We start from the raw sequence: 23829 nt of genomic DNA on the forward strand, positions 1-23829 counted from the left end.
AAGGAATGTACAGGGGAAGTTATTAGAACCAATTGAATGTAAATAAAAAGAAAGAAAAGTGGATGAAAAAATAACCAGCCGTGAGCAGGAATCGAACCTACGACCTTCGAATAACGCGTTCGATGCTCTAACCACTGAGCTACCACAGCGGCCTTCCCTCCATCCACTTTTTTGGGTTTATATGTGAATTTAGAAGTAGGAGTGACAGTCAGCGCCATCTATAAGCCAAACGACGATTGTGAAAACACTGTTATGCGCATGTTTGGCGTCACGTAGCACGTGAACTTATTATGAGCAGGCAGCTGATTAATTGTCCCTCTTATACAACCTAAACACACCAAGTCTGCCATTACGAGACCCTCGTTCAATAAAATAAGGGAAAGAAGTGTATACCTAAGGGCTCGTTTTCCGTGTTTTAACACAATATTAATGAGATCTAACAGACAGTAATGTCAAGGAATGTACAGGAGAAGTTATTAGAACAAATTGAATGTAAATAGGAAGAAAGAAATGCGCATAAGAGTGTTTTCACACTCGTGGTTTGGCTTATAGATGGCGCTGACTGTCACTCCTACTTCTAAATTCACATATAAACCCAAAAAAGTGGATGGAGGAGAGGCCGCTGTGGTAGCTCAGTGGTTAGAGCATCGAACGCGTTATTTGAAGGTCGTAGGTTCGATTCCTGCTCACGGCTGGTTATTTTTTCATCCACTTTTCTTTCTTCTTATTTACATTCAATTGGTTCTAATAACTTCCCCTGTACATTCCTTGGCATTACTGTCTGTTAGATCTCATTAATATTGTGTTAAAACACGGAAAAACGAGCCCTTTGGTATACACTTCTTTCCCTTATATATATATATATATATATATATATATATATATATATATATATATATATATATATAATATGTGTGTGTGTGGAAACGCAGGTAAGAAAAGTAAAGCAGAAAAATACTCCGGTGCGAGGAATCGAGCGTCCGACCCCTTGCTTGTGAGTGCGAGGCGTTAGCCACTGAGCCATGGAAAAGTATGTCCTTGAACGTTTAATCGGCAAGCTATTTATATCTATACCACTTACCGCTGGCGATGGGCATCTCCGGGTAACTGTCGTGTTTTCAGCATTACCAGCGAGATAGCGCATTAAGCGCGGGTCGTCTAAAACCCCTGAATGAAATAAAAGTAACGACAACTCCTCTCTTCTCTTCCTGCACCGGTCAGGTCGCGGGATCGAATCCCGGCGGTGGCGGCAGCATTTCTGATGGAGGCAAACATGTTATATGCCCGTGTTCTCATATTTGGGTGCACGTTAAAGAACCGCAGGTGGTCCAAATTTCCGGAGCCCTCCACTACGGCGTCTCTCATATTCATATGTTGGTTTTGGGACGTTAAACCCCACATATCAATCAATCAAAGAATCGATCTTCCTGCACCGGCGTTCGCTTTTTCTTATTTCGATGATGGCTCCACCTGCGCGGTGCATAGCTAGCAGACGCTCTCCTCGTCCAACGCTGTTGTCGCGAAGCGCTTACGCTCGTCAGCTGGTATTTCGGTGAGGTTTTTTTCATATGAAGTTACTACTGACCGCCGAAACAAAACGAGAGGTCATCCAGAGATGAACAGACTGAAAACCTTTATTGGCAAGCGTGTTTGGATCCCCTCCATTCCTTGGACCACCACGCGGTCCTACGCCACGTCTACTGTGCGTGGCTTTCGCGGCGGAAGCCTGAGTCATTGCATCAAGCTGCAATGCCGGGTGAGAGGACATCGAAATTTTGTTGCGCTCGGGTGGCGGTGAGAAACAACCGCGCGTCACGGAGGCCTTTATTGGATCGCTGACGGCTGTGGATCTCTATCGGTGACATGACGTGCACAGAAAAAAAAAACACTTTCTCAATGCAACTAGAGCTGCGAAGAAAATCGGAATTTATTAGTCGAAGAACGCGGGAATTGCACACCAGCAACAAAAGTTCAAAACGGACGCCACGTTTTCCGCACACAAAATATCCCCCATGTGGTGGACGTCGGTGTCACCATGAAGGGCGCCTTGCGCGCAAGCCGAGAAGCGTTTCCAGCTGAAAAGCATAGATTCTACACCGTGGTTAACAGAGACGCGTTTGAAAAGTACTTCAAGGAAGCCATGAATGAACAGATCAAATGAACGCGAAAAGAAATATGCGGCACCGCATATGCCTTTTTGTTTCGTCCTTTTAAGGGCGAAACATTTAAGAACAAAACAATTTTAGCGAAATGCGAACAGACGCCCACGTATCTCACAGAATCGACACGGTTTGAAGTCATCCCAGCAGACTGTATGCCGTTATATCTCCTACCGTGGCACGTGGCGCTTTTCGAACGTAATTCAAAAGTGGCTTGCCGTCAGTCTAACGCATGCAGTGACCCGAAGAGCACCAAATGGGAATCCCAGACACATACGGACAAAAACAACGCAGCAGAAGTCCGAAAAAGAGGCGCGAAACACGCTGCACACATGCGAACATGGAGGAAGAAAAGCACAGGAGGGTGCATGACGTCACGCACCCAGCCTTCGCAAGCCAACCTGTTTTGAAGCCATCAAAGTCGGCCCAACATGTTACCTTTCGCCGTGAGATCATGCTAGAAATGAGACTTGCCGATACCTTGCAGTAAGGTGCCCGGTAGCTTTTAATCGAAATGCGCTGGTTCGGCACAGACTGGCCGGCTCGCGCAGGTGTTTCAAAGACAAAACAGCACCGAGAGTACTAAAATTTACCACAAGCTCTGACGTTTTGATCACTCGTTGGGCCGACAAGGTGGGCTTCACTTGTGTGACGTGATGCTCCATCCTGTCTTTTCATTCCTCCATGCATGCGGAGCTCGCCGTGTTGGGCACCACTATGGAGCTATAGCCCAAGAGGGAAAAAAAAAAACAAAAACAAGCAAGAGAAAAATCGCGCGAGGGGCATGTGATGGCGTTCGGCCAATGGGGGCACCGAACGTCAGGCGAAAGCACAGGAGACGAAGAAAGGAGAAAATAACAATAGACATCGTTACAATTATTTTAGTCAGGTGCTTTGGCGTCGCCAGATCGTCACGACGCGGCGGCGCGCGCGCTCATCTCCCACGCGTACTTTGCCTCGCGGAGAGGGGGGTGGGTGTTGAACGCTCATGCGTTGCCGTGGTCATCTCACGGTGGCGTGAATCGTACGCCTTGGGCTTTCACCGGAACGATTTTATTGTAGTTACGGGGCGCACAAAGGTCACTGCACTCATTGCAAAATCTCCGTTTGCGAAAAGGCTACGCTTTTTCAGACGCAGCGAAGTAACAACCCAAAGCTTATTCACGTTCATCTGTATCCGTGAGAACGTTTTGTGCGTGATTTGTGCGCGAGAAACGCGGGGGGCGTTTCGCGCTCATTGCTTCGTCTTTGCGGCAAAGCAGTGACTTTTTTTTCTTAGTACTTGGCTCAATGTGGCACAAAACTTTTTTAGAGCCAGTAATGCTCAGTTCTTGAGGCACTTTTAAAGTACACTATAACCCATATTCGGTGATTAATAAATCATTTGTTCAGTCATACTGCATCACAATACGTAATGTCAAGGCAAGCTCGTGCGGAAGTTTGGCACTTGTTCAAATGCTATATGCGAACTCTCTGTCTGAGGAACCATCGATGACACGCCTCGAACGCTGGGTGATGTTATTGCATGCACTCTCGCGCGGCGGAAATGGCCGGCTCGTTCCAGCTCTGCTTCAGCCGCGTTCGTCCCCAGTGCTTGTGCACTTTTACTCAGGCGTAAAACATAGGATGTATGCGGAGATGTTATCAACTTGTACATTATACGCAATGATTGATTGATATGTGGGGTTGAACGTCCCAAAACCACCATATGATTATGAGAGACGCCGTAGTGGAGGACTCCGGAAATTTGGACCACCTGGAGTTCTTTAACGTGCACCCAAATTTGAGATACGCGCCTACAACATTTCCACCTTCATCGGAAATGCAGCCGCCGCAGCCGGGATTCGAGCCCGCGACCTGCGGGTCAGCAGCCGAGTACCTTAGCCACTAGACCACCCTGGCGGAGCTACATTTTACGCAACACAATAGTGACGGCAATCTCCGCCGCGAGTGTTCGTATGATGGCTTTTGCAATATACCTTAGCCTACCTCATAAATAAAGCCAACTTAACTAAGGTCTCAAGTTTGAACGGACGTGCTAGCTTGTTTCTTTTTATTGTGTGCTGTCTTGCTGTGCACTTTGATTCGGTGGGCACACTTGTTCATTTCGTTTTTGTCTTTACTTGCCTATAGTGCTTCACAGTAATAAAGTATTACAGTAGGGCTAAAAACTAATATACATAAAACTAACTTTGAACTTTTCCGAGGCTGCAGAGAAAAGTGCTTCGCAATAGGTGGCGAGACACAGGAAGTAGAAGGGATATCTTTACTTAGGACAGGTATAGTAACCGCGGAGCCAAGCGATGAGAGTGAAATTGCTAGAAGAATAAGGATGAGGCGAAGGACATTAGGCAAGTATTCTCAAATAATGAATGGTAGATTGCGAATATTTGTCAAGAGAAAAGTACATGACAGCTGCATCTTACCGGTGCTTACCTACGGAGAAAAAACCTGGAGGCTCAATAAAAGGGTTCAACGTAACTAAATTACCTTGCAGTGAGCGATGTAATTAATTACGACGCAGCGAGCGACTTAAAGGGAAAGATTGGTGTAACCTTAAGGACCAGGAATAGAGCAGAGTAGGTCAAGGAACAAATGGGAATTAAAGTTATGTAGTTGAATTCAAGAAAAAGAAATGGACATGGGCTGGACATGTAGCACGTACACCGGATAACCGCAGGTCATTAAGGGTAATTGACTGGATTCCCAGAGAAGGAAAATGCAGAAAGGCGAGACAGAAAGTTAGATGGGCAGATCAGATTAGGAAGTTTGCAGGTGTAAAGTGGTAGCAGCAAGCACAGGACCGAGTTGACTGGCAGAACATAAAGGAGGCCTTTTCCGTGCAGGGGATGTAGTCGGGCTGATGATGATGATATTGAAAGAGAAACAATTGCTTTGTTTAGATTCACAAACTGCCCTTTGACAACTCTAATGTGATATGTTCGACTATTGTAAGTTCATTAGTAGGGGGGAAAATCAAGGTTGAAGTTTTATTTTTAAATTTTGCGCCAAAATCACTGCAGATGATGTCGAAAATTTAAAAATGTATTTTTCGTATTTTCGCGACATTTGTTCAATGAGATTTTCTAAAGCTTCGTATTCTAGGTCTGTGGCACCCATAGATGTCGATGTATCGTTTTATCACTACGTAGGATTCCGGAGATACTTTCAAAATCTACGTCATGGTGTTTGGTACTGGAACCTGATGAGGGCGTCTCCACCCGCATTTCCTCGCTTATAAAGCGTCCTGTCGCGGTAAGAGTGGTCTTTTCGTGTTTCCGCAATTGTACTTTACTGATAAGCAAAAAATCGATTTGCTATTTTGCGTTTTTTTTAATGGCAAATGCATGAGAGGAAGAAAGAAAGTTAGGTGGGCAGATGAGATCAGGATGTTTGTAGGTGTAACGTGGTCGCAGAAAACATAGGACTGTCTTTATTGGTGGTTGATGGAAGATGCCTTTGTCCTGCAGTGGGCGTAGTCTGGGTGATTTTATTTATTTATTTATTTATTTATTTCTAATACCCTCATGGTACAAACGTACATTGAGGAGGAGAGGAGAAAAAGCTGATACATAAGAACTACTTTGTTATAGGTACAAAATATAGATAGAAAATATCAGTGACACTTTACAAATGTGAAAGGCAAAAGTAGGCGTAACCAATTATGCAGTAATCAAAACCGTTAATTGTCCCGGAAGTGTTAGAATATGAGCTCGTTCAATATACATACACTCAATACACTGCCAAGAGGTAAAGACATAATGCGAAACGTGGTAAAAACGTGATAATTAAAAAAACAATGCGGAAAAGTGACAATAATCAAAACAAAATTTCTAGTAGTATAGCAAAAACATATGAAACAATCAAAGGTATAAAACAAACACTGACGTTGCCCCGCCGCGGTGGCCTAGTGGCTAAGGTACTCGGCTGCTGACCCATAGGTCGCGGAATCAAATCCCGGCTGCGGCGGCTGCATTTCCGATGGAGGCGAAAATGTTGTAGGCTCGTGTGCCCAGATATGGGTTCACGTTAAAGAACCCCAGGTGGTCAAAATTTCAAGAGCCCTGCACTACGGCGTCTTTCATAATCATATGGTGGTTTTGGGACGTTAAACCCCACATATCAATCAAATCAACAAACACTAATGTTAACTTGAAATGAAACACGGAAGTGTGATTTCGAAGTTATTGGTGTTAGTTATGCTTGTGAGTGTTGCTGGTAGGTTGTAGGAATCTGTTGTTGTTTTGGGGGGAAATGAATGTGAAAAACCAAAGGTGTTGCTGTGTGGAATGCTTCATTTTTGGTGATAATCTATGCGCGATGAAATGTATGGCGATGGCTTAATGAATATAGGATGTAAATACAAGCTGTGGTATTAGATTTATTAGAAATTACAAAAGTAGAGACAGTTTTTTAGTGGTGTGATGGCGCTGGAAGGTGTAGAATGTCTTTAATGTTTGTAACACTGGCAGTTATTCGGTAGTTGTTCAGAAAGAAACTGACTGAGTGATTTCGTACTTTATGTAATAGTTTTATATGGTTCTCATATTTGGTGTTCCGTGCTGATGATGCATATTCAAGCATTCATGATGATGACAGATTGTAAATAGGCAATTTAAATTTAAATACAGCTAGTCTATCATTTCCCAGTTGTTTCGCTCTAACGTAGGCGCCTGAAACCACTTTCAGTGCTGTTCCCTCCTCTCCGCCCCCTTTTTTTCTATGCCATATTGTAAGTGGTAACATCAATGGTGCACACATTCAAGGGATCAATTCTTGCAATAAAAATTGGGGGACCCTTAAGCTTCCCTGTTGAGGGTTGAGCCCAACAGCAATATTTTGTATCTAGTGCGCACTTCAAACACTTACTGAATTAAATGTTTTCGAACTTTCTATGCACTCACTACGTGGCCTTAGGGAAGTAGGTGCAGTATCCTGCGTGCATTTTGTAGTGAGTGACTGGCTTTAAACAATGAAGTTATTGTGATAATATCATGATCTGACACCAGATGGCAATCTACGCCTGTACCACGCATTATTGCTGCAATATCTGATGTTGTTGTGTCAAGGATGCGTGTGCTTGTAAAGCATGAAACTTGCTTTCACTGCATTTCCAAGTAGAGGAAGTTATTTTCACTGTATTATCAAGCAGACGCGTGGTTGTGTGGTAGAGCACCTACTTGCCACGGAAATGACTCGGGCTCGATCCCCGCTCAGACCCTGTAATATGGTGTCTGCAATCTATGCCCGCCCTCGCGCAATTTAATTGTAAAGTATACAATCGTCATGCGTATTAACTCTCTGCCATAAGCTTAGCAGTGTCACCTGAAAGATGTTTCTAGACGTCTTGTTAGCGGTTGATAAAAATGGTGTCGCGAAAACTAAAAAGGTTACGAAGTTACCTTTAGAAAACAAAGGAACTGTCTGTGCAAGGCGACATTAGGGATGGCGCTCCCTCCTTCTCTATACCCTTTTTTAAAGCGACGGTTAAAGTGTGTTAGACAGCTGAACCAATATTTGTGGAAAAGTCGTGCCATGTCGTAACCTGAATTTCACAGACGATTCTGATATATTTTTTTTTAAGTGGGGCTTATTGGAACTCGTAGCGTCTTGCGCAGAAAAGTGTAGCCACTTCCACGTCATGAAAATCCTCGGAAAACGAAGCGGCTTTCCCGTTACTATCGGTTCTTGAATTTTGTTATATCGTTTTGACCTACAACTTTTAAGTGATTTTTTGTTACTTTTGCACTCGAGCCATGTCAGATCTTTAATTACAGTTAGGCAGCGTGGGTTACGCTAGACTCCTTTTTATTTTTACTGTACTTTTCCTCTCACACTCAGCGTGCTTGCTGCCTTTTCAGAGGCAGCATTCCTTCTGTTCGATGGCTTACACTTCGGGGCACTGGATGTACATTATTTAGTACTACATAGCAAAATTCACAATAAAAAGCTGCATTCATATTTTTATTATTTTTAATTTTTTAAAATTTAATACATACTGCGGACACTAAGTGGTCCAAGCAGGAAGGGCACGTCACGCATACCACAGGCGTAATGACGTACATCATACGAAAAACACACTTTGTTTGACACGCTACAATACACTTCGTTATGTAACAACATCACGCTTCGCTCTATACACTACAATAAACTTCAATATGCAAAGCAACAACACACCCGGTTCTACAACACTGCATTAAACTATGTTCCACAACACAAGTAGTAACTTACGCCAAACAACGACAATACATTGCATACCTCATACTTTACAATACGTTACACATACGTTAATGAGGTTCGCATAACTTGTTCCAGTCCGACACTGTTCGCGGAAAAAAAGAATACATAAAGGCATCGGTTCTCGCAAAAAATGGGGTTAGCAAATTGGGATGATGATGTCGTGTGTTCCTTGTTGACAGAAAAGATAAGTAAGGCGATGAATCGATTGCGAGTTTTTGATTAAGTAATAATTGAAGGAAATCCAGCCGTTGTTCGCGTCTGCGGGATTCAAGGGCCTGAATGTCATTTGCAGACATCAGCGCGGAAGGTGAATTCGATGGTAAGTATTTCGAATATATAAACCGAACAGTTTTCCCTTGAACCCGCTCAAGTTTATTAATATTAAGCTTAGTGTAAGGGTCCCATACAATGCTGGCGTATTCCAGTTTAGGTCGTATAAAAGAATAATAACTAAGAAGCTTTACATTGGCAGGACAGGTACGCAGTTTATGTCTTAGAAAACCAAGTTTCCGAAAGGCAGCTGAACATATGTTGTCTACATGCATGTTCCAAGACAAATTACTAGTTATAGTTAGGCCCAAATATTTGTAGCTTGTAACCTCTCTAAGAGTTGAAGACCCAAGCTGGTACGTATTATTTAGTGGAACTTTCTTACGTGTCAAACGCATGCAGACACTCTTTTCTGCATTAAGGATCATTCCCCACTCATTGCACCACAGATGAATATTATGAAGGTTTGAGTTAAGTTCATTTTGATCATCTAAAGTGTTAATATCCCGGAACGAAACACAATCGTCTGCAAATCATCTAATTTGTACAGAAGGGGTGATGACATTTACAATATCATTTATGTATAAAAGAAAAAGCAATGGCCCTAGAACGCTTCCTTGGGGTACACCTGATGTGACCTGTAGAGACTGCTAACGCTGGTCATTAATAGCAACAAACTGTTCACGGTTATTTAAATAGTCAGCAATCCAGTTTACAAGGATTTCGGGAAGGCCAATACGTTTAAGTTTCAAGATCAATTTGTCGTGTGGAACCCTGTCGAATTGAGTTCTTTGGTATTGTCTTGATACAATCGGCTACGGTTAGACAACGCAGTCTGACCCGCAGGGCGCGGGTTCGAATCCCGGCTGCGGCGGCTGCATTTCCGATGGAGGCGGAAATGTTGTAGGCCCGTGTGCTCAGACTTGGGTGCACGTTAAAGAACCCCAGGTGGTCTAAATTTCCGGAGCCCTTCACTACGGCGTCTCTCATAATCATATAGTGGTTTTGGGACGTTAAACCCCACATATCAATCAATTAGACAACGCAGTCTCATCACGTGACGTCTCCATTCACTCTTTGAATCGCCCGCCTTACGTGAGCGTCGTCACGTGGTCCGCTGTCCCTCTCCTCTCTACAGACCCTTCCTCTTCGCTGTCGGGAGTGAAGTGCGTGCATTGGGTGTGCTTTTGCGTTAGGAGTGCCAAGAACGACGAGGACGACGTACAACGGGCTACTTGCGCGAGCGCGCTGAGCACCAAAGCACGAAAAAAAAAAATAAAAACTCAAGCAAAACAAAAACTGAACTCAGAGTCACTGCCCTAAAAAGGAGAAAGAACAATCTTGTTCGAGTGCTCTCTCATTCTGAGGGTTGTGGCTAAAGTTTGTGTGGTGACAGCTAAATTTTCTTCTTGCTCAGTGTTAATGTTATTGCCGACCAGTGAGCATTTTTTTTTTTTTTTGCGCTGGTAAGATCGGACATGCCGTTTTCCTCATCCGGGCCAGGCGTTTTCCTCAGGCCAATTTCTCTTCCCCCGCAGGAAATACCAGTGGCCGTGTTCTTGCGAAACGGCATCTCTTCAGTTGCTGTGGCCTTGGTCCGAACCAGATATAGTACCCTACGAATGGAGAATCTGAAAGTATTACAAGTAGAGCTGCGAGCCATCACAGCTCACTTCCCGAGTATCTCGGAGCTCAGCCATCTCAGTAGGGGTGGTATCCTCTGCCTTTCGTCTGACCAGCGTTGTGTTCAAGACCTGCTGAACTGTTCTGTGTTCGCTACCAATCCGGTGAGCGCCTTCTTACCACCTCACTTAGCATGTGTAAAATGTATTTTGCGTGGCGTTGACGTTAACGTGACTCTGTTGGAGGCATTGTAGATCTTCGCAGAGGCTGGTGAAATTTCCATTTATAGGTGTGGGCGTGTTATTGATAACACCATTGTGTGTTGTTGATAAACGTGTTGATAAGACTTCATACAAACAGGGTAGCGGAGTTCGGCAAGCAGTGGTTATGTCTCCACTTTTATTCAATATACTAATGAATTGCATACCAACCACTGAGGATATGTATGTCTGTGTGTATGCAGATGATGTAGCATTCCTTGCAGCTAACAGTGATATCTACGCTTTACAACAAAATACAAATGTACACGAACATTCTGGAAATTGGCTTCAGATGATTTGAATGAGATTTGATGTAAACGAGAGTGCTTTCCTCTCTGAGTTTTTTTCTCACTCTCTATTGCATATAAAGAACATATCATTGCGCATGTAGGATGTCTCAAATATTTAGGTGTTTTATACAATGAAAATCTTAACTAGAATCCACATATACTTTGTATAGTAGTTAAAACTCAACGGGCTTTGGACTTATTGCGCAGAATGAGCATTCGCAAACTTGGCGTACGTAGGGACACCTTGTTAATGTTGTATAAAGTGTACATGCACCTAAGTTTAGAATTTCGATGCATGTTGTTGTCAGGCAGACCTGCTTATAACACTAATTTGTTGATTATTTTGCAGTGGGAAGCTCTGCACTTGTGTATGGGGCTATCTAGGTCTGTAGCAATCAATGTTATTTATCAGGAAGCTTGTCTGTCTGCCTTGATTGCTATGTCGATTCCATTTAGTAACGGTACAAACATTTCTAAATATAAATGGCTTGCCAGTAACAAGAGCTCTCTTTTATTGGCCACGTTTTCACACACCTCAGATTATCAACGTAGAAAAAAAAAAGGGAAAGTATAAATGCCAACACGCAAGAAGTAATTGTATATAATAACTGAAATCAGTTTCTCATGATGGCCTGTGATTACATTTTTCCTCCAGAATCTAACTTTCAATTCCACAAAGTCTTAGGGAACAGGTAAACAGTTTTCCTGGTACATGCACAAACACGTGACGTAATATCAGATGCTTCCTTGTATGAGGAAAGATCAGGCGTAAGAATTGTCTGCCAGTCACTTCGCGGGTCAATCGCCGTTAGGCTATTCGATTTTACTTTGGTTTTCGAAGCTGAGCTCATGGCTGTCATCATGGCGCAGCTAAAACTTCCGATGGACGGTGAGAATAACCTATTCTCTCTCCATAGGACCAGCTCTTACAGCTTCACCTAACTCTCGTGCACCTTTGAGACGTTACGATCTTTAGTTCTGTCTCATGTGAAGTAGCTGAAATTAGCGTGTATCCCAGGTCATTGTGAGTTCAAATGGTAATTGTGCCCGCGCTTCCCAGGCATCCATCTAGCCGGCGAAGGTCTTCACGGGTGTCTGGCGACCCCTGTACCGTCGTGGCTTTGACTGAATCCCTGGCACGGCGTGGTTCTGCTGCTTGGGCAGAAGACAGCGTCGCTTCTGACGGCGTCTACCTGGAGCGGGAGCGAGCCTGAGCTCACCGACACCCACCGCTGCGTCTTTTCCACCGAACTGTAGGTGTGCTTGATCCTCTAGTGAGCCATACCCATGTTGTTGCGCGTCAAGGCTCTAGTGCGGGAACTCGTAAGGCGCAATACAGGTTTCGATTGGTTTATGACAATTATACCTATTTTCGGTCGGACGGACGCTGGTTAGTCTACCTTTTCTAGATTTTAGGGTTTCCTTTCCGTTTTTCTTCATGTGTGCAAATATATTCTCATTGCCGTGCAAATCAAACCCTCACCCCCTTATCTTTTCCGAGAATAGTATTTACTAACAGAACCTGTCACTCCCACCCGAATCACGTGATCTATTTAACATGACCACGCCAACGACGCTCGCGGCACGGGGTCCGCATAGACAGATTGATTGATATATGGGGTTTAACGTCTCAAAGCCACCATATGAATATGAGAGACGCTGTAGTGGAGGGCTCCGGAAATTTCGACCACCTGGGGTTCTTTAACGTGCACCCAAATCTGGGCACACGGGCCTACAATATTTCCGCCTCCATCGGAAATGCAGCCGCCGCAGCCGGGATTCGAACCCGCGACCTGCGTGTCAGCAGCCGAGTACCTTAGCCACTAGACCACCACGGCGGGGCCCGCATAGACAGACTAGCTGTGAAAACCGTACGCCGACCAGCCCTCATAAATGCGGCCCTCAGTATACAGGGCCGCATTTACAGGTCCACATAACTTGAGCCAAGAATTTGAAACTGAAAGGCACTTTGGAGGCGAATCAAACCAAACGCATACTACTCGTACTAGCCTGAAGGTACTCAGGCCAATTTTTTATTTCTCTTCAAACTACTTAGTTAATTAATAATATATACCTAATTCTTAGTTATGGGCTGGAAACCCAAAATATGAACACTGATATGTAGAGCTCTTTCAGAAACCACCGACTAATTGGTTTCCTGTAGGATACGTCTCGCGATGTGATTTTTTCCACGCTGTAAAGAAGGCCGCAAAATTGAAAAAAAAAAAAAAACGCGTGACGAACTGCGAGCGCACTGCTGTAGTGCTGCTATAAGTTTTATTTATTTATTTATTTATTTATTTATTTATTTATTTATTTATTTATTTATTTATCATATACTGCGAACCATTTAAAGTCCAAGCAGGAAAGGTACAGCAAGTTCAAATGTAAAATAAAAGTACAACAAAGTTACAACAAAATTGATACTGGTATACATGAAATGTAAGAAAAACATAGCAATCACCATCAAATTATACTCGTTTTCAGAGGGCTGAGTACACCCACTGCAACACAATCCATAAGCAAAGCACCACACTTTCAGGCACACAACAAATTGTTAAATCAAACAAGTATTGTGAAAGCCAGGAAACACAGGGCGCATTTCATGGTGAAAAGGAAAGAAGAGTAGAGTTTCGGGGCAACAAATTCCACTCAGAGATTGATTTCGGGAAAAAAGAGTGTTTGTATAAATTAGTTCTTGCGAAAATTGGCTTGATGCTATAGCTGTGTTTGTGACGGGAAGGCCTGGAAGAATCCTTTACCATGTAGTTTTCTGGCTTTATTTCGAGTTTAGAAAAATATATTAGACGGAGTAAGTTAAGTCGAGCAGCTCGTCGTCTGTCCTCAAGAGGTTCAAGATTTGCCAACTGCAACATCGCAGAGGCGGAATCGCGGCGTCTATACCTACTGTAAATAAAACGGGCTGCCAGGCGCTGAATTTTTTCTATCTTTTGTATATTGTTTTTTGTGTGAGGGTCCCATACTACGGAGGCGTACTCCAAGGAAGGCCTTACCATTGTTTTGTAAGCTTTAAGCTTTAAAGAACTGGGGGCATTAGCTAATCGGTGCTTTAGGAACCCTAGTTTTTTACGTGCGGAAGAGCATGTATTTACTGCCCCGCCGCGGTGGTCTAGTGGCTAAGGCACTCGGCTGCTGACCCGCAGGGCGCGGGTTCAAATCCCGGCTGCGGCGGCTGCATTTCCGATGGAGGCGGAAATGTTGTAGGCCCGTGTGCTCAGATTTGGGTGCACGTTAAAGAACCCCAGGTGGTCTAAATTTCCGGAGCCCTCCACTACGGTGTCTCTCATAATCATATAGTGGTTTTGGGACGTTAAACTCCACATATCAATCAATCAGCATGTATTTACTATATGGGTTGTCCAGTTGAGGCTTGAGGTAATTGTAACACCCAAATATTTATATTCTTCGACTTGTGTAATCAGTGACCCTTTTATATCATATTTAAAGTGAAACTTGTTGATTTTGTTGGTGATACACAAGTGAGCAGTTTTTTCAAGATTAATTACCATGTTCCACTCGGAACACCAAGTTTCCAAGTTACCGATGTTTCTGTTCCGATATTTGCCCAAGTAAGCGCGAAATTTGTCGTGCTTCAAGCGGAGACACGGTCCTTGTTAAAAATTCTGGGGCTTGTCTTTGTGGGTTTATATATCCAAAGAACCAACTCTGCAGTTTGTACGTCATTACGTAAGCAAACTGCGTTTGAACAGACTATTTGCAGTAAGTGACCACCCGCCAATAGTTGTTTAAACTCCATAGTAAAAAAATTACATTAACTTCTGAAAAGGGTCTATGCCTTTGTACCACTCCTACTGTGTCCTGTTTGTGTGCGCTGCCAAGTTTCCAGAAAGCCACGCGTAAAACTTGGTTGTGCATGGCAACTTCTTATGCAAACCTATTTAAACTTAGAAAACACGGCATTTGTCCTAAGACTGAGAGATGGATCAAATAATTCTGAAATTTTAAGTTTTAATACGCCTAAGTTAGTAGTTCAACTTTAACTGCAGCCAAGTCATGCCTCACCTATTTCAAGACAGTGCACGTGGGTGGCTGCCTTTCACACTATTTCAACATACTTCCTTTACTGTATTACGTCAGAGTATATTATAATATCGGTAATGAATGTCTCGTGTTTTCTAATGTATATATGTTTGTATGTCGTGTACATCGGCCAATATCATGATCGCTACACTTGATGTAAAGATGTTACTACTGTGTGCGTTTAATTTTTTGATATCTTGTTGCATTACCTTGCTTGTACAGTGTTTGTATTTTCCACTCCTGTAATAACCCTCGTTGAGGGTTGACAGTATTCAGTAAATAAATAAATAAATGAATGAATAAGTAAATAAATAAACCTGCCATGGTGGCCTAATGGTTAAGGCACTCGGTTGGTGGTCCGCAGGTCGCGGGATCGAATCCCGTCCGCAGCAGCCACACTTTCGATGGAGAGGAAAATGCTGTAGGCCCGTGTGCTTAGATTTAAGGGAGCGTTAAAGAACCTCAAGTGGCCGAAATTTCCGCAGCCCTTCACATGGCATTCTCCATAAAAAAATCGCAAGGGGTCTATGGAGACTTTCAAAATTGATTAGATAGAAGAACTCTGCAGTATTCTCGAGGGAAGTGTTTGCGCTGATACTCCGAATCGTTTTCGACCACATGATGTTTGTTAAAGAGTAACTTATCCCAACTATAAGAAGCGTTCTGGTTGCTTCACAACCCTAAAAACGTGTTCACTGCGTTCGGCGATTTAACCGTGACGGAGGCGACACACCTGACCTTCAAGCAGCGGAGAGGCTGAGAAACGCGGATTAATAGGGCTTCCATTTAAAAGGAGTTTACACCACGTCGACACCACTTCTGCTTCTTTCAAGAGGCATACAGTAGAAGAAAAAGCAGTTTTATTTTTTGCTTTGTTTTAAGAATCTCGTTACCTGGTTGTGATGGGGTCTTTTCATTTAGCAATTTCGCTTGTACTGGTAGCTTTTTTTTCTTTGTTTTCAGCCTCCTACGGGGATAAAGAAAATCTCACTGACCAAAGCGAGCTTGAAGCCTCGACAGATCATTATACTATGAAGGGGCAAAAGCGCCTAAGGACATATGCCCCTAGTATTAATCACCCCTTTTCGTGAGATCTCTTAACGCGTTCTCACGAGATTAAAGAAACAAGCGATATGGTATGAAAAAAAAAAGACGTCTGTTCACGTCTCGAAAATGTTCTGGAGTTTGTACTAGGCACCCGCTGGTGATGTCAAGTCCTGCCCTCAAAATTTTTGTTTCACTGACTATATCTTTCAAGGTAATTTCTCTCTAGAGTTTGCGTGCCACATGGTAAACAATTCTAAACAAGAAAAAAAAAAACTTGTCCCAGCCGAATGATTAAGAAACACGAATGCCTGTGTGCCGCCTAAAGTACTCGATGTCAGAAGTGCCACATTGCTGCGATGCTATGCAGAATGATTCGAGTTTGAATTCTGAGCTCAGGTGCATTGTGAAGGCTGTAGAATACAATGTTTTTGTTTTGTTTTTTTTTTGTTTTCTGTGAGTTCATTTTCTTTAATCTTTGGCTTTGAGGCTCCGAAAAAAGTTTGCAGAGCTCTGTAGGACTGACTGCGTGCGGTGGTAGGCTCGGGTTCTGTTGTGTTTGCCCACAGGTTCTTCAAAATGCCCTAAATTACATGAGCATCTAAGTCTTCTAGCTTCTAAGTATACTCACTGGAACATTCCTGGATTTGCCGTCCTAGCCTCGCGGGAGTTCGTTAAAGAACCAATGAGTACAGATTAGACCGGATTACCCATGCCATAGCCACAAGGGGGTCGCTTTGGTACGCTAAAGCTTATAGAGCAGACGCGCGCAGCGCCGGTATGAAAACTGAGAGTAACATGCCAAACAACTCCGTTTCGTAATGTACAAATATTATAAAGCAAGGAAGAAACATAAAAAAATGAAGACAAGCTATTCATTTATACAACCTGCAATATGAGCACTTAAGGTGAATATTAAGGGAATTTCAGATATAGTCTACGTCTACTCCGAGCCACTTAGTACTCGTCGAAATACTCGATATTGACAATTTTTTGTTATTTGCTGTCAATTAATGCGTCACAAAGTAGTTTGTATAAGCATGCAGTAAATTGCAGATAATATTGCAGATAAATATGAGGACAGGTGGTCGTCACCAGGAGCGCTCGCATCATGGCGGCAACACGGCTGTGGTTGGATACGTCGAAAGCCCGCTGAAATTGAATGCGAGGCATTGTAGACGCGTGGTGATATCACTTTTTTGTGTGCGTGTGTTCATAGTCTGTGCGATAAAGCTGATAGAATAATCGTGTCACTCGACGTGAGTACTGCTCCTCGGCAAGAGCAAATGTAGTGGGCGTACCCGATCTTCGCCTTGGGCGTCTGTCAATCAAACTGATTGACACGTGGACTCGGGTTGAAACTCGTTGACTCTGAGAAGGCCCAGTTCAACTCGTGACTGCGATGGTGCTGGTTTGACTGTCGAGCGTTTGATGCAGTGTACGCTAAGTGGCAGCTTCTTTGTATATAAAATAATTTGGTGAGCTTACGCTGTACTATTGCAAGACTGGAGCCATGAAGGAGCTTATGATAACCTAGCTTCTTGCAGCTTTTTAAGTTGGTCGTCTACTCATGTGCATGACCGGCTTCGAAATGAAGACCGCATCAGCGCAGTCTCAATTTTATTTATAATTATTAGTGGAGGCTTAATGACCACAACACTGAGTTGTCTTGTCTTCATTGATAAGGCTTCAAATAAAAGGCAAAAATTTCGGGCGCAATTAGCGAGGCCATCATCAGTATGAAGCTTAGCTGGATACTAATTGTCGTCGTATAAGTAAGGGTTAATTAACATGGTTTTACCTAGCGTCCTCATGAAGAACGTCACGTTAATTAGCATAGTCTGGTTAGCTTATCAAATGGCATGCTTTAGTTAGTCCGGTTCTCGCTTTACATAACTTCATTAGCATGGTTTCCTTATGATGTGGCGTAATTTCCTCAGCCTTACCATAACTATCCAAGTATACCGTCCGGCCAAAAAAATCGCAGGATATATACGGGTGAAGGATGATGAGCGGAGCGAAACTCCAGAGGGTTTTATCGGTAAACCATGAATCATCTGTCTGTCTGTCTGTCTGTCTGTCTGTCTGTCTGTCTGTCTGTCTGTCTGTCTGTCTGTCTGTCTGTCTGTCTGTCTGTCTGTCTGTCTGTCTGTCTGTTCGTTCGTCCGTCCGTCCGTCCGTCCGTTCGTCCGTCCACCTGTCCGTACACACCTGCGGAGTAAGTAATCGAACGAGGCGGCCACGTACCACGAGCTAGGGGAGACAGACCCACGGCTTTAGGAGCTTCGCCTGTAATAGCTAATTAGCCAGCCGCACGTGCTCGGGTGCTAGCGGGCGATGAAAACAAAGACGACGTGCAGTGGCCGAACCGCGTGCTAATATGTACAAGCTGACCATGATGATTAACACGTGGCCTCGGGTTTAGCTGCGGTCGGGATGTTGTAAGACGCTCAGTTGGTACTGATCTCAGAGGCCACCGTGCTGATTGCTCTAAAACAGACTTACGAGAGGCAATAAAAGCTTCAAAACCAATTTAAACACCCCATGCTACCAAAAAGATATCATTACAAAATGTTTTATTGCATGGGTGCATTCCTGCACTCAGTGGAACGACAAACAAGTGATAAAAGATGCCTCTGGTTTGAAAACACCATCCAACTTAGTCGACCATCCTTGAAGCGATGACTGCTTCCATCGTAACCAATGAAACACAGTAAGCTGAGGGGTGAATTTGACTTTTTTATGCTGTTGGCTCGTTCATAAAGGGTTGTCGTCAGAGCTGTGGAAGATCCCGATTTTCGCGAAACTCGGCCGATACTGCATAGCGCCCGTTTTCGGCAACTGTACGCAAAGTGTGCGTAAACAGATTCACAGTTTTGCTGTCTGTTGTAGAATAAAGATGTCCTGTCATATGCTGTAGTTTACGAAGTCATGTACACGTAGACAGGTGCTGTTTCGTACGTCAATTGATTGGAAAACAATGAAGGAACGCATTAAAGAAGCCCGCATTTCTTCTTGAAAGGTTCCATGCGCAACGCTTCATCGCAAATTTTTCGGCAAATTCTTGAACTTGTAAATAGCGGCCTGGGGAGCGTCTTGCCGGAAGCAGTCTTTGGTTTTTTATTGGACATGGTAGAAAAACTTGAACTCTCCGTTGCCGTATGTTCAAGAGGCGAGCAAACACTGAATGACAGGGTAAATGTCACGCAGACTCAACAAGGCCTGTCTCTTTTTTATTCTCTCTTTTTTATTAGTTTCGCTTCTATTTCCACCTCCGGTTAGGTCTTGCGCGATCGGCATTCCATGAATCACAAGAGCTACGTGCCATCATGTTTCTACCATTCCTGCGCTGCGCAGGCACTTCATACTTTGCAGACGCAATCACCACAGAGTGATGCACGCACATAGCTTGTTCTATAGACATGCCGTATTCTATAGTGAAGGCACTTCAAGAACGCTGTTGCAGTTACAGACGCTTTTGTTGGCTTGATCTATAAAAGTTCGCGGCACCCATTAGCTAACGCTGGGAGAACCGTTTTTAGCTCATGTTTTCACTGGACTTAGATGTTTTCAGTTGAAGCATGCCGCTTATTGCTGTTACCTTACGGTTGCCCAGACATCACGACTACATGCATCTACCTTCTGCAAGAGACATGATTGTCGAATAGCCGATTGCCATTTATATCTCCCTTACTTCACCTACATAATTGATTCACTATTTCACATTTTATCAAACTGTATGAACTTCCATCAGCTCGTCATAAAATAACGAGCTACGTGATGCCAACATGCGGAAAAAAGGGTGATCGACACTCTCCTTCATGGAAACTAGCGGCGGTAACTGACGCTCCCACTTATAAAAATGCACATTCTTCATGAAGTGATGCATGTCCATAGCCCGTGATAACTCATTTGAGTATCAGATGCGTTATTCGAAGGTTGCAAGTACGGTCCTTGCCCGTGGTAAGTTATCTTTTCATCCAATTTTTCTGTTTACACTTACATTACATTAGCTTCTAATAACACCCCTCAACTTCACTTAGAATCATTGTCTGTTAGTACTTATTACCAATTTGTTCTTTAATGCAGCTTTCAGTCTTTTTGGTTCTAACGTAATTCGACCTATGCCCTGGTTATCACTTTTTGTCTTTTGGCACACCCTTGCTACATTCATGAGTGGTTATGCTGATATCTCGACGCGGTATCAGTCAGCTTTGGCGCAAGGGTGAAGCAATGAATGTGATAGCAGCAAACTAGAATGTTACTCGAAGAATAGCAAGTAGCTCGACACTTAAAGCGTGCTGCTCAAACACAAAGTACACACGAAACAAGCGTACATTCACCCACAGGACGAGCGCGCAGTACCGACTGTCACAGTTGTTTCTTTTTTGTGTTTGAGCAGCGCGCTACTTTCGCAAACGCGGCCACTGCAGCCAATGAAGTCACTTTCGTGTGCTGTGTAACTTCAACGCAAACTTTGCGGTGAAGTGCGTGACGCAAAAACCAGTCCCTATTACCAGATAAGCTCGCGCAAGAGCCCTGTAAAGCAAAAATGCAGGCAGAAGAGGTAAGAGGCGCTTGCTGATCGCAATGAGCTGGGCGACGACCTTTAAAGCGCACCCCTCAGGACATCTTGCTGGTGATTGAAAAGGGCATGCTGAAGCGTCTCCGAACTCACCATACCACAGTAAATGGTGTGTATAAATAGCTTGCCGTTAGTATATGAGGAAGGACTTACGCTCCACGGCCGAGTCGTTCAATGCTGCACACGCTTAGTGGATCGAGAGCTCGCAGGTATGAATACCCGGTCACGTTCATCGGAAAGTATTTTGCAGAATAATTAACACGAATGCTTTTATGCCTGGGCCCCCCAAATGTTTATTGACATATTTCTGTCACCGATATGACGTTAAAATTGCACACCAACGAATGACAAAGAAGGAAAACTAGAAGAAGGAGTTCTGTCACACTTAATCAAACCTAGAACTTTTTCGGTTTCTTGTGATGGTTGTTCAAACCACTGTACCATTGATGCACTTGAACTAGTTTTTGCAAACACGCGTTACATCTCTCTCGCACGATACTCTTGGTTTGTGAGGCGGTGTGTCGCTGTCTGTGAGCGGTGAAGTACTGCGTCATCGCACCAACAGATGCCAATAACGAGGGGTTCGGCACTGGCACAGTCTCAACGCCAGTGAACAAAGCTGGCGAGGCTAGCCTCCAGGAGTCGTCCTACACGAAGCTACTTTGTTTACCTTTCGCTTCCTGTTAGCGTGTGACCACTCGTTGTCGGAGTCGTGCATCTTCCACATGGCCATTGGCGTTTTTTTTTTTGGCACCTACTGTTTAAAGTGGAATGGCGCCGACCAATAAAACTGCTTCAGTAATAAGTGCCACAGAAAGGCAGCGATATCGATTGGCGAATATCATGCCTAGCTGGACTGAGACAGAGGCCAGTGGGACGTGGAGCACCTTCACGCGCTAACGGCTCAAACTAGGACCGTCTTGCTCCCGTGTTGCTGAAACTCAGTGTGGTACTTTATGCATGAAGTCACGCTTTCTTATACACGGGGGCTTGTATACCTTACCACTTTACTCAAGATACGATGCTTTCAAGAAGTGCACATCGCGTACCAGTATTTATTAGGCGCTTGTTTACACCACATTTCATGCGATTCACGTTATTCTGAGTCCCGGTATATGTTAGAAACTTCAGCTGCCACAATGGTTAGACTATGATCCTTGACGTTAATCGTCGCGATGGAGATGTGACACTATGGGTGGCAACGTGGATTTATCAACGTCAAACGGTTCTATAGCTGCCGAACTACAGCAGACATTCAACAAACTCTAATAGTTTAATGCACAAAAAACAATCGAGTAATTTTGTAAAAACACACTCGACTTTTTTGTTTCGCCAATTCCCATGATGTTCAGGTATTTAAATATAATCGGGGCATGGCTGTTATAGCAATGTCAACAAAAAAAAAGCAGCTGAGTGTGGTAATATAAATGAATATGCAAGAAACTGGTACAGGCGAGCTGATAAATCCGCCCTGACTCGCAACAATAAACTTATTTTGGGAAATGCAGTATATACATGGTTATGCAAATGAATTCAATCCAGCACATATATGGTTTAGGTAACCACTATAGGACGTGTCCACAGGGATTTTGGAAAGATAAAACAAGAATATGGCCAAACGATGGGTGTTGAGGCTGTTTTCAGTGCTGCTAACAAGGTACACTCGCTCTGCCTAGTTATTTGGTAATAAAGTATTGCCGAGAAAATGCATGTGCTTGTCCATGTTTCAAACGCCATGGCTTATTAAGCAGAACATCTGCATTTTCTATAGTTAATAAAAGTGATATACTTAGCTAAGCGCTAAACAATGTGGCTGCAAACTTCTTTTTTTTTTTACAACTTAGTTCTGCTCTCACATTGAAATAAACTGACACGCTAAAGAGCTGAGGCTCTCCGTGTAAGAGCACGCGAATTTGTCAGCTGTCTGTCATTCACTGAGGGCTCATATGCTTTCCTAATACCGTGTGCACTTAATGTTTTTTCCTTCTTGTTTTGTTGTTTTTCTCTGTAGCTTTTCGGAACCGTTCCGTACATGTCCAACGTACATAGCCGGATCATTAGTAGGCATGCGGTTAGAACTGCTGAGGAATACTGCGGAGGTATACACAGAGGAGCTTAGATGCGCTACTGATAACACTTGCTATTAGTAGAAATGCGTTCACTACAGGCAACTCAACAAAAGTTGATGTGGTAGTAATTGAAAGCTAGGTGAAAGAATTCTGGTCTTTACGCATGCATGTTTAGTATACAGCAGAATATTAAATTAAGCACTACTTTTCCCTCCCAAGTTTAGACGGTGGTAATTCTATGGCAGAAATCATCGTCACACTCACGAACGGCGTCAGCACTGTCGCAGAAGTTTTTCCCGAGGCGAATTCCCCTGTCTTCTTGGGGCGGTGACCTCACGTCGATCGCGACACGAGGAAGAAGTATTCTCATATTAATAGCCTTAAGAAGTAAAGCGACCTCACGTTGTGTTTCGCAGCCAGCTTGCATGCATTAATAAACCCCTATAAATAGTTTCGCTCGGGCTCGTTTAAATTGGGCTTCAAAATTACGTGTCAGTGATCCTGGAATGGCCCTCTGTCATCTCGTTGTTTTCTTTTGTTTGTGGAAGTGTTTTTGTTCACTAAACAATTGCTCACGTGTTTTACTTACCTTTATGCTAACCACTTTTCACGTGTTCTGAATATTCACTTCGTGTTTATGTAATACCCACAAGCAGGGGCCTTTATAAATGAAGATGATGATGAAGGAATTAAAGGTGGAGGATGCGGTACGACCTGTTTCCTCGATACTTTCATCACTTGGCTGAAACAATACCTCGATAAGCTCTTATTGCTTGTTCTGTGTGTATATTCGCTGAAAAACGTCCGATTACCAAACTAGGTAAAACGAAAACTAGGAAAACGGTAATTGCTCGCATGTAATCATCCCGGATGAGAAACAAGACTGCACTGAAATTGCCGCTGAGACACCACACATAATTTTTCATGCAGTGTCTCTCAGCTGTCTACATTCCTTCGTTTAGGTGTTGAAACACTAGTGTTTTCTTCCTTCTTTTTCTAGCTCTGCAAATTGAAGCTGAAGTGTCTGACGTCGTTGGCACAGTTTTGTCTTCAGACGTTTCTTATGCGTGGTATAAAAATCCAGTGTAAAGATCAACGTTAAGTTAAACAAAAAAAAACGTCGTACTTTTGCATACTGAAGGAATTTTTATTTGGTATATACGCTGATGTCGTGCGGATCTTCGGCGCCAATATCAAAGGAAAGTAACCCGTGATCCACTATCAAGA

The 23829-nt window shown here is 43.5% G+C and overlaps 2 protein-coding genes across 4 annotated transcripts in view; one reads left to right on the top strand and one right to left on the bottom strand.

The window, feature by feature from the left end:
- LOC119176617 (high affinity nerve growth factor receptor) overlaps nt 1-23829 on the bottom strand; it is a 436833-nt gene that overhangs the window by 260043 nt on the left and 152961 nt on the right. The gene's annotated exons all lie outside the window — the stretch shown is intronic.
- The window catches only part of LOC119177390 (uncharacterized), a 68738-nt gene that overhangs the window by 9211 nt on the left and 35698 nt on the right, over nt 1-23829 (top strand). For all 3 annotated transcript variants that reach the window (XR_012886632.1, XM_075876260.1, XM_075876261.1), the window contains exons 4-6: nt 5312-5414; nt 10208-10456; nt 11903-12095. Coding sequence is in view for 2 of the 3 variants with exons in the window: in XM_075876260.1 (XP_075732375.1) it covers nt 5312-5414; nt 10208-10456; nt 11903-11914 (364 nt within the window). In the remaining variant the exon portion in view is untranslated. The remainder of the gene's footprint in view (nt 1-5311; nt 5415-10207; nt 10457-11902; nt 12096-23829) is intronic.

The sequence above is a fragment of the Rhipicephalus microplus genome, chromosome X (genome assembly GCF_043290135.1).
Source record: "Rhipicephalus microplus isolate Deutch F79 chromosome X, USDA_Rmic, whole genome shotgun sequence".
Taxonomy (NCBI): Eukaryota; Metazoa; Arthropoda; class Arachnida; order Ixodida; family Ixodidae; genus Rhipicephalus; species Rhipicephalus microplus.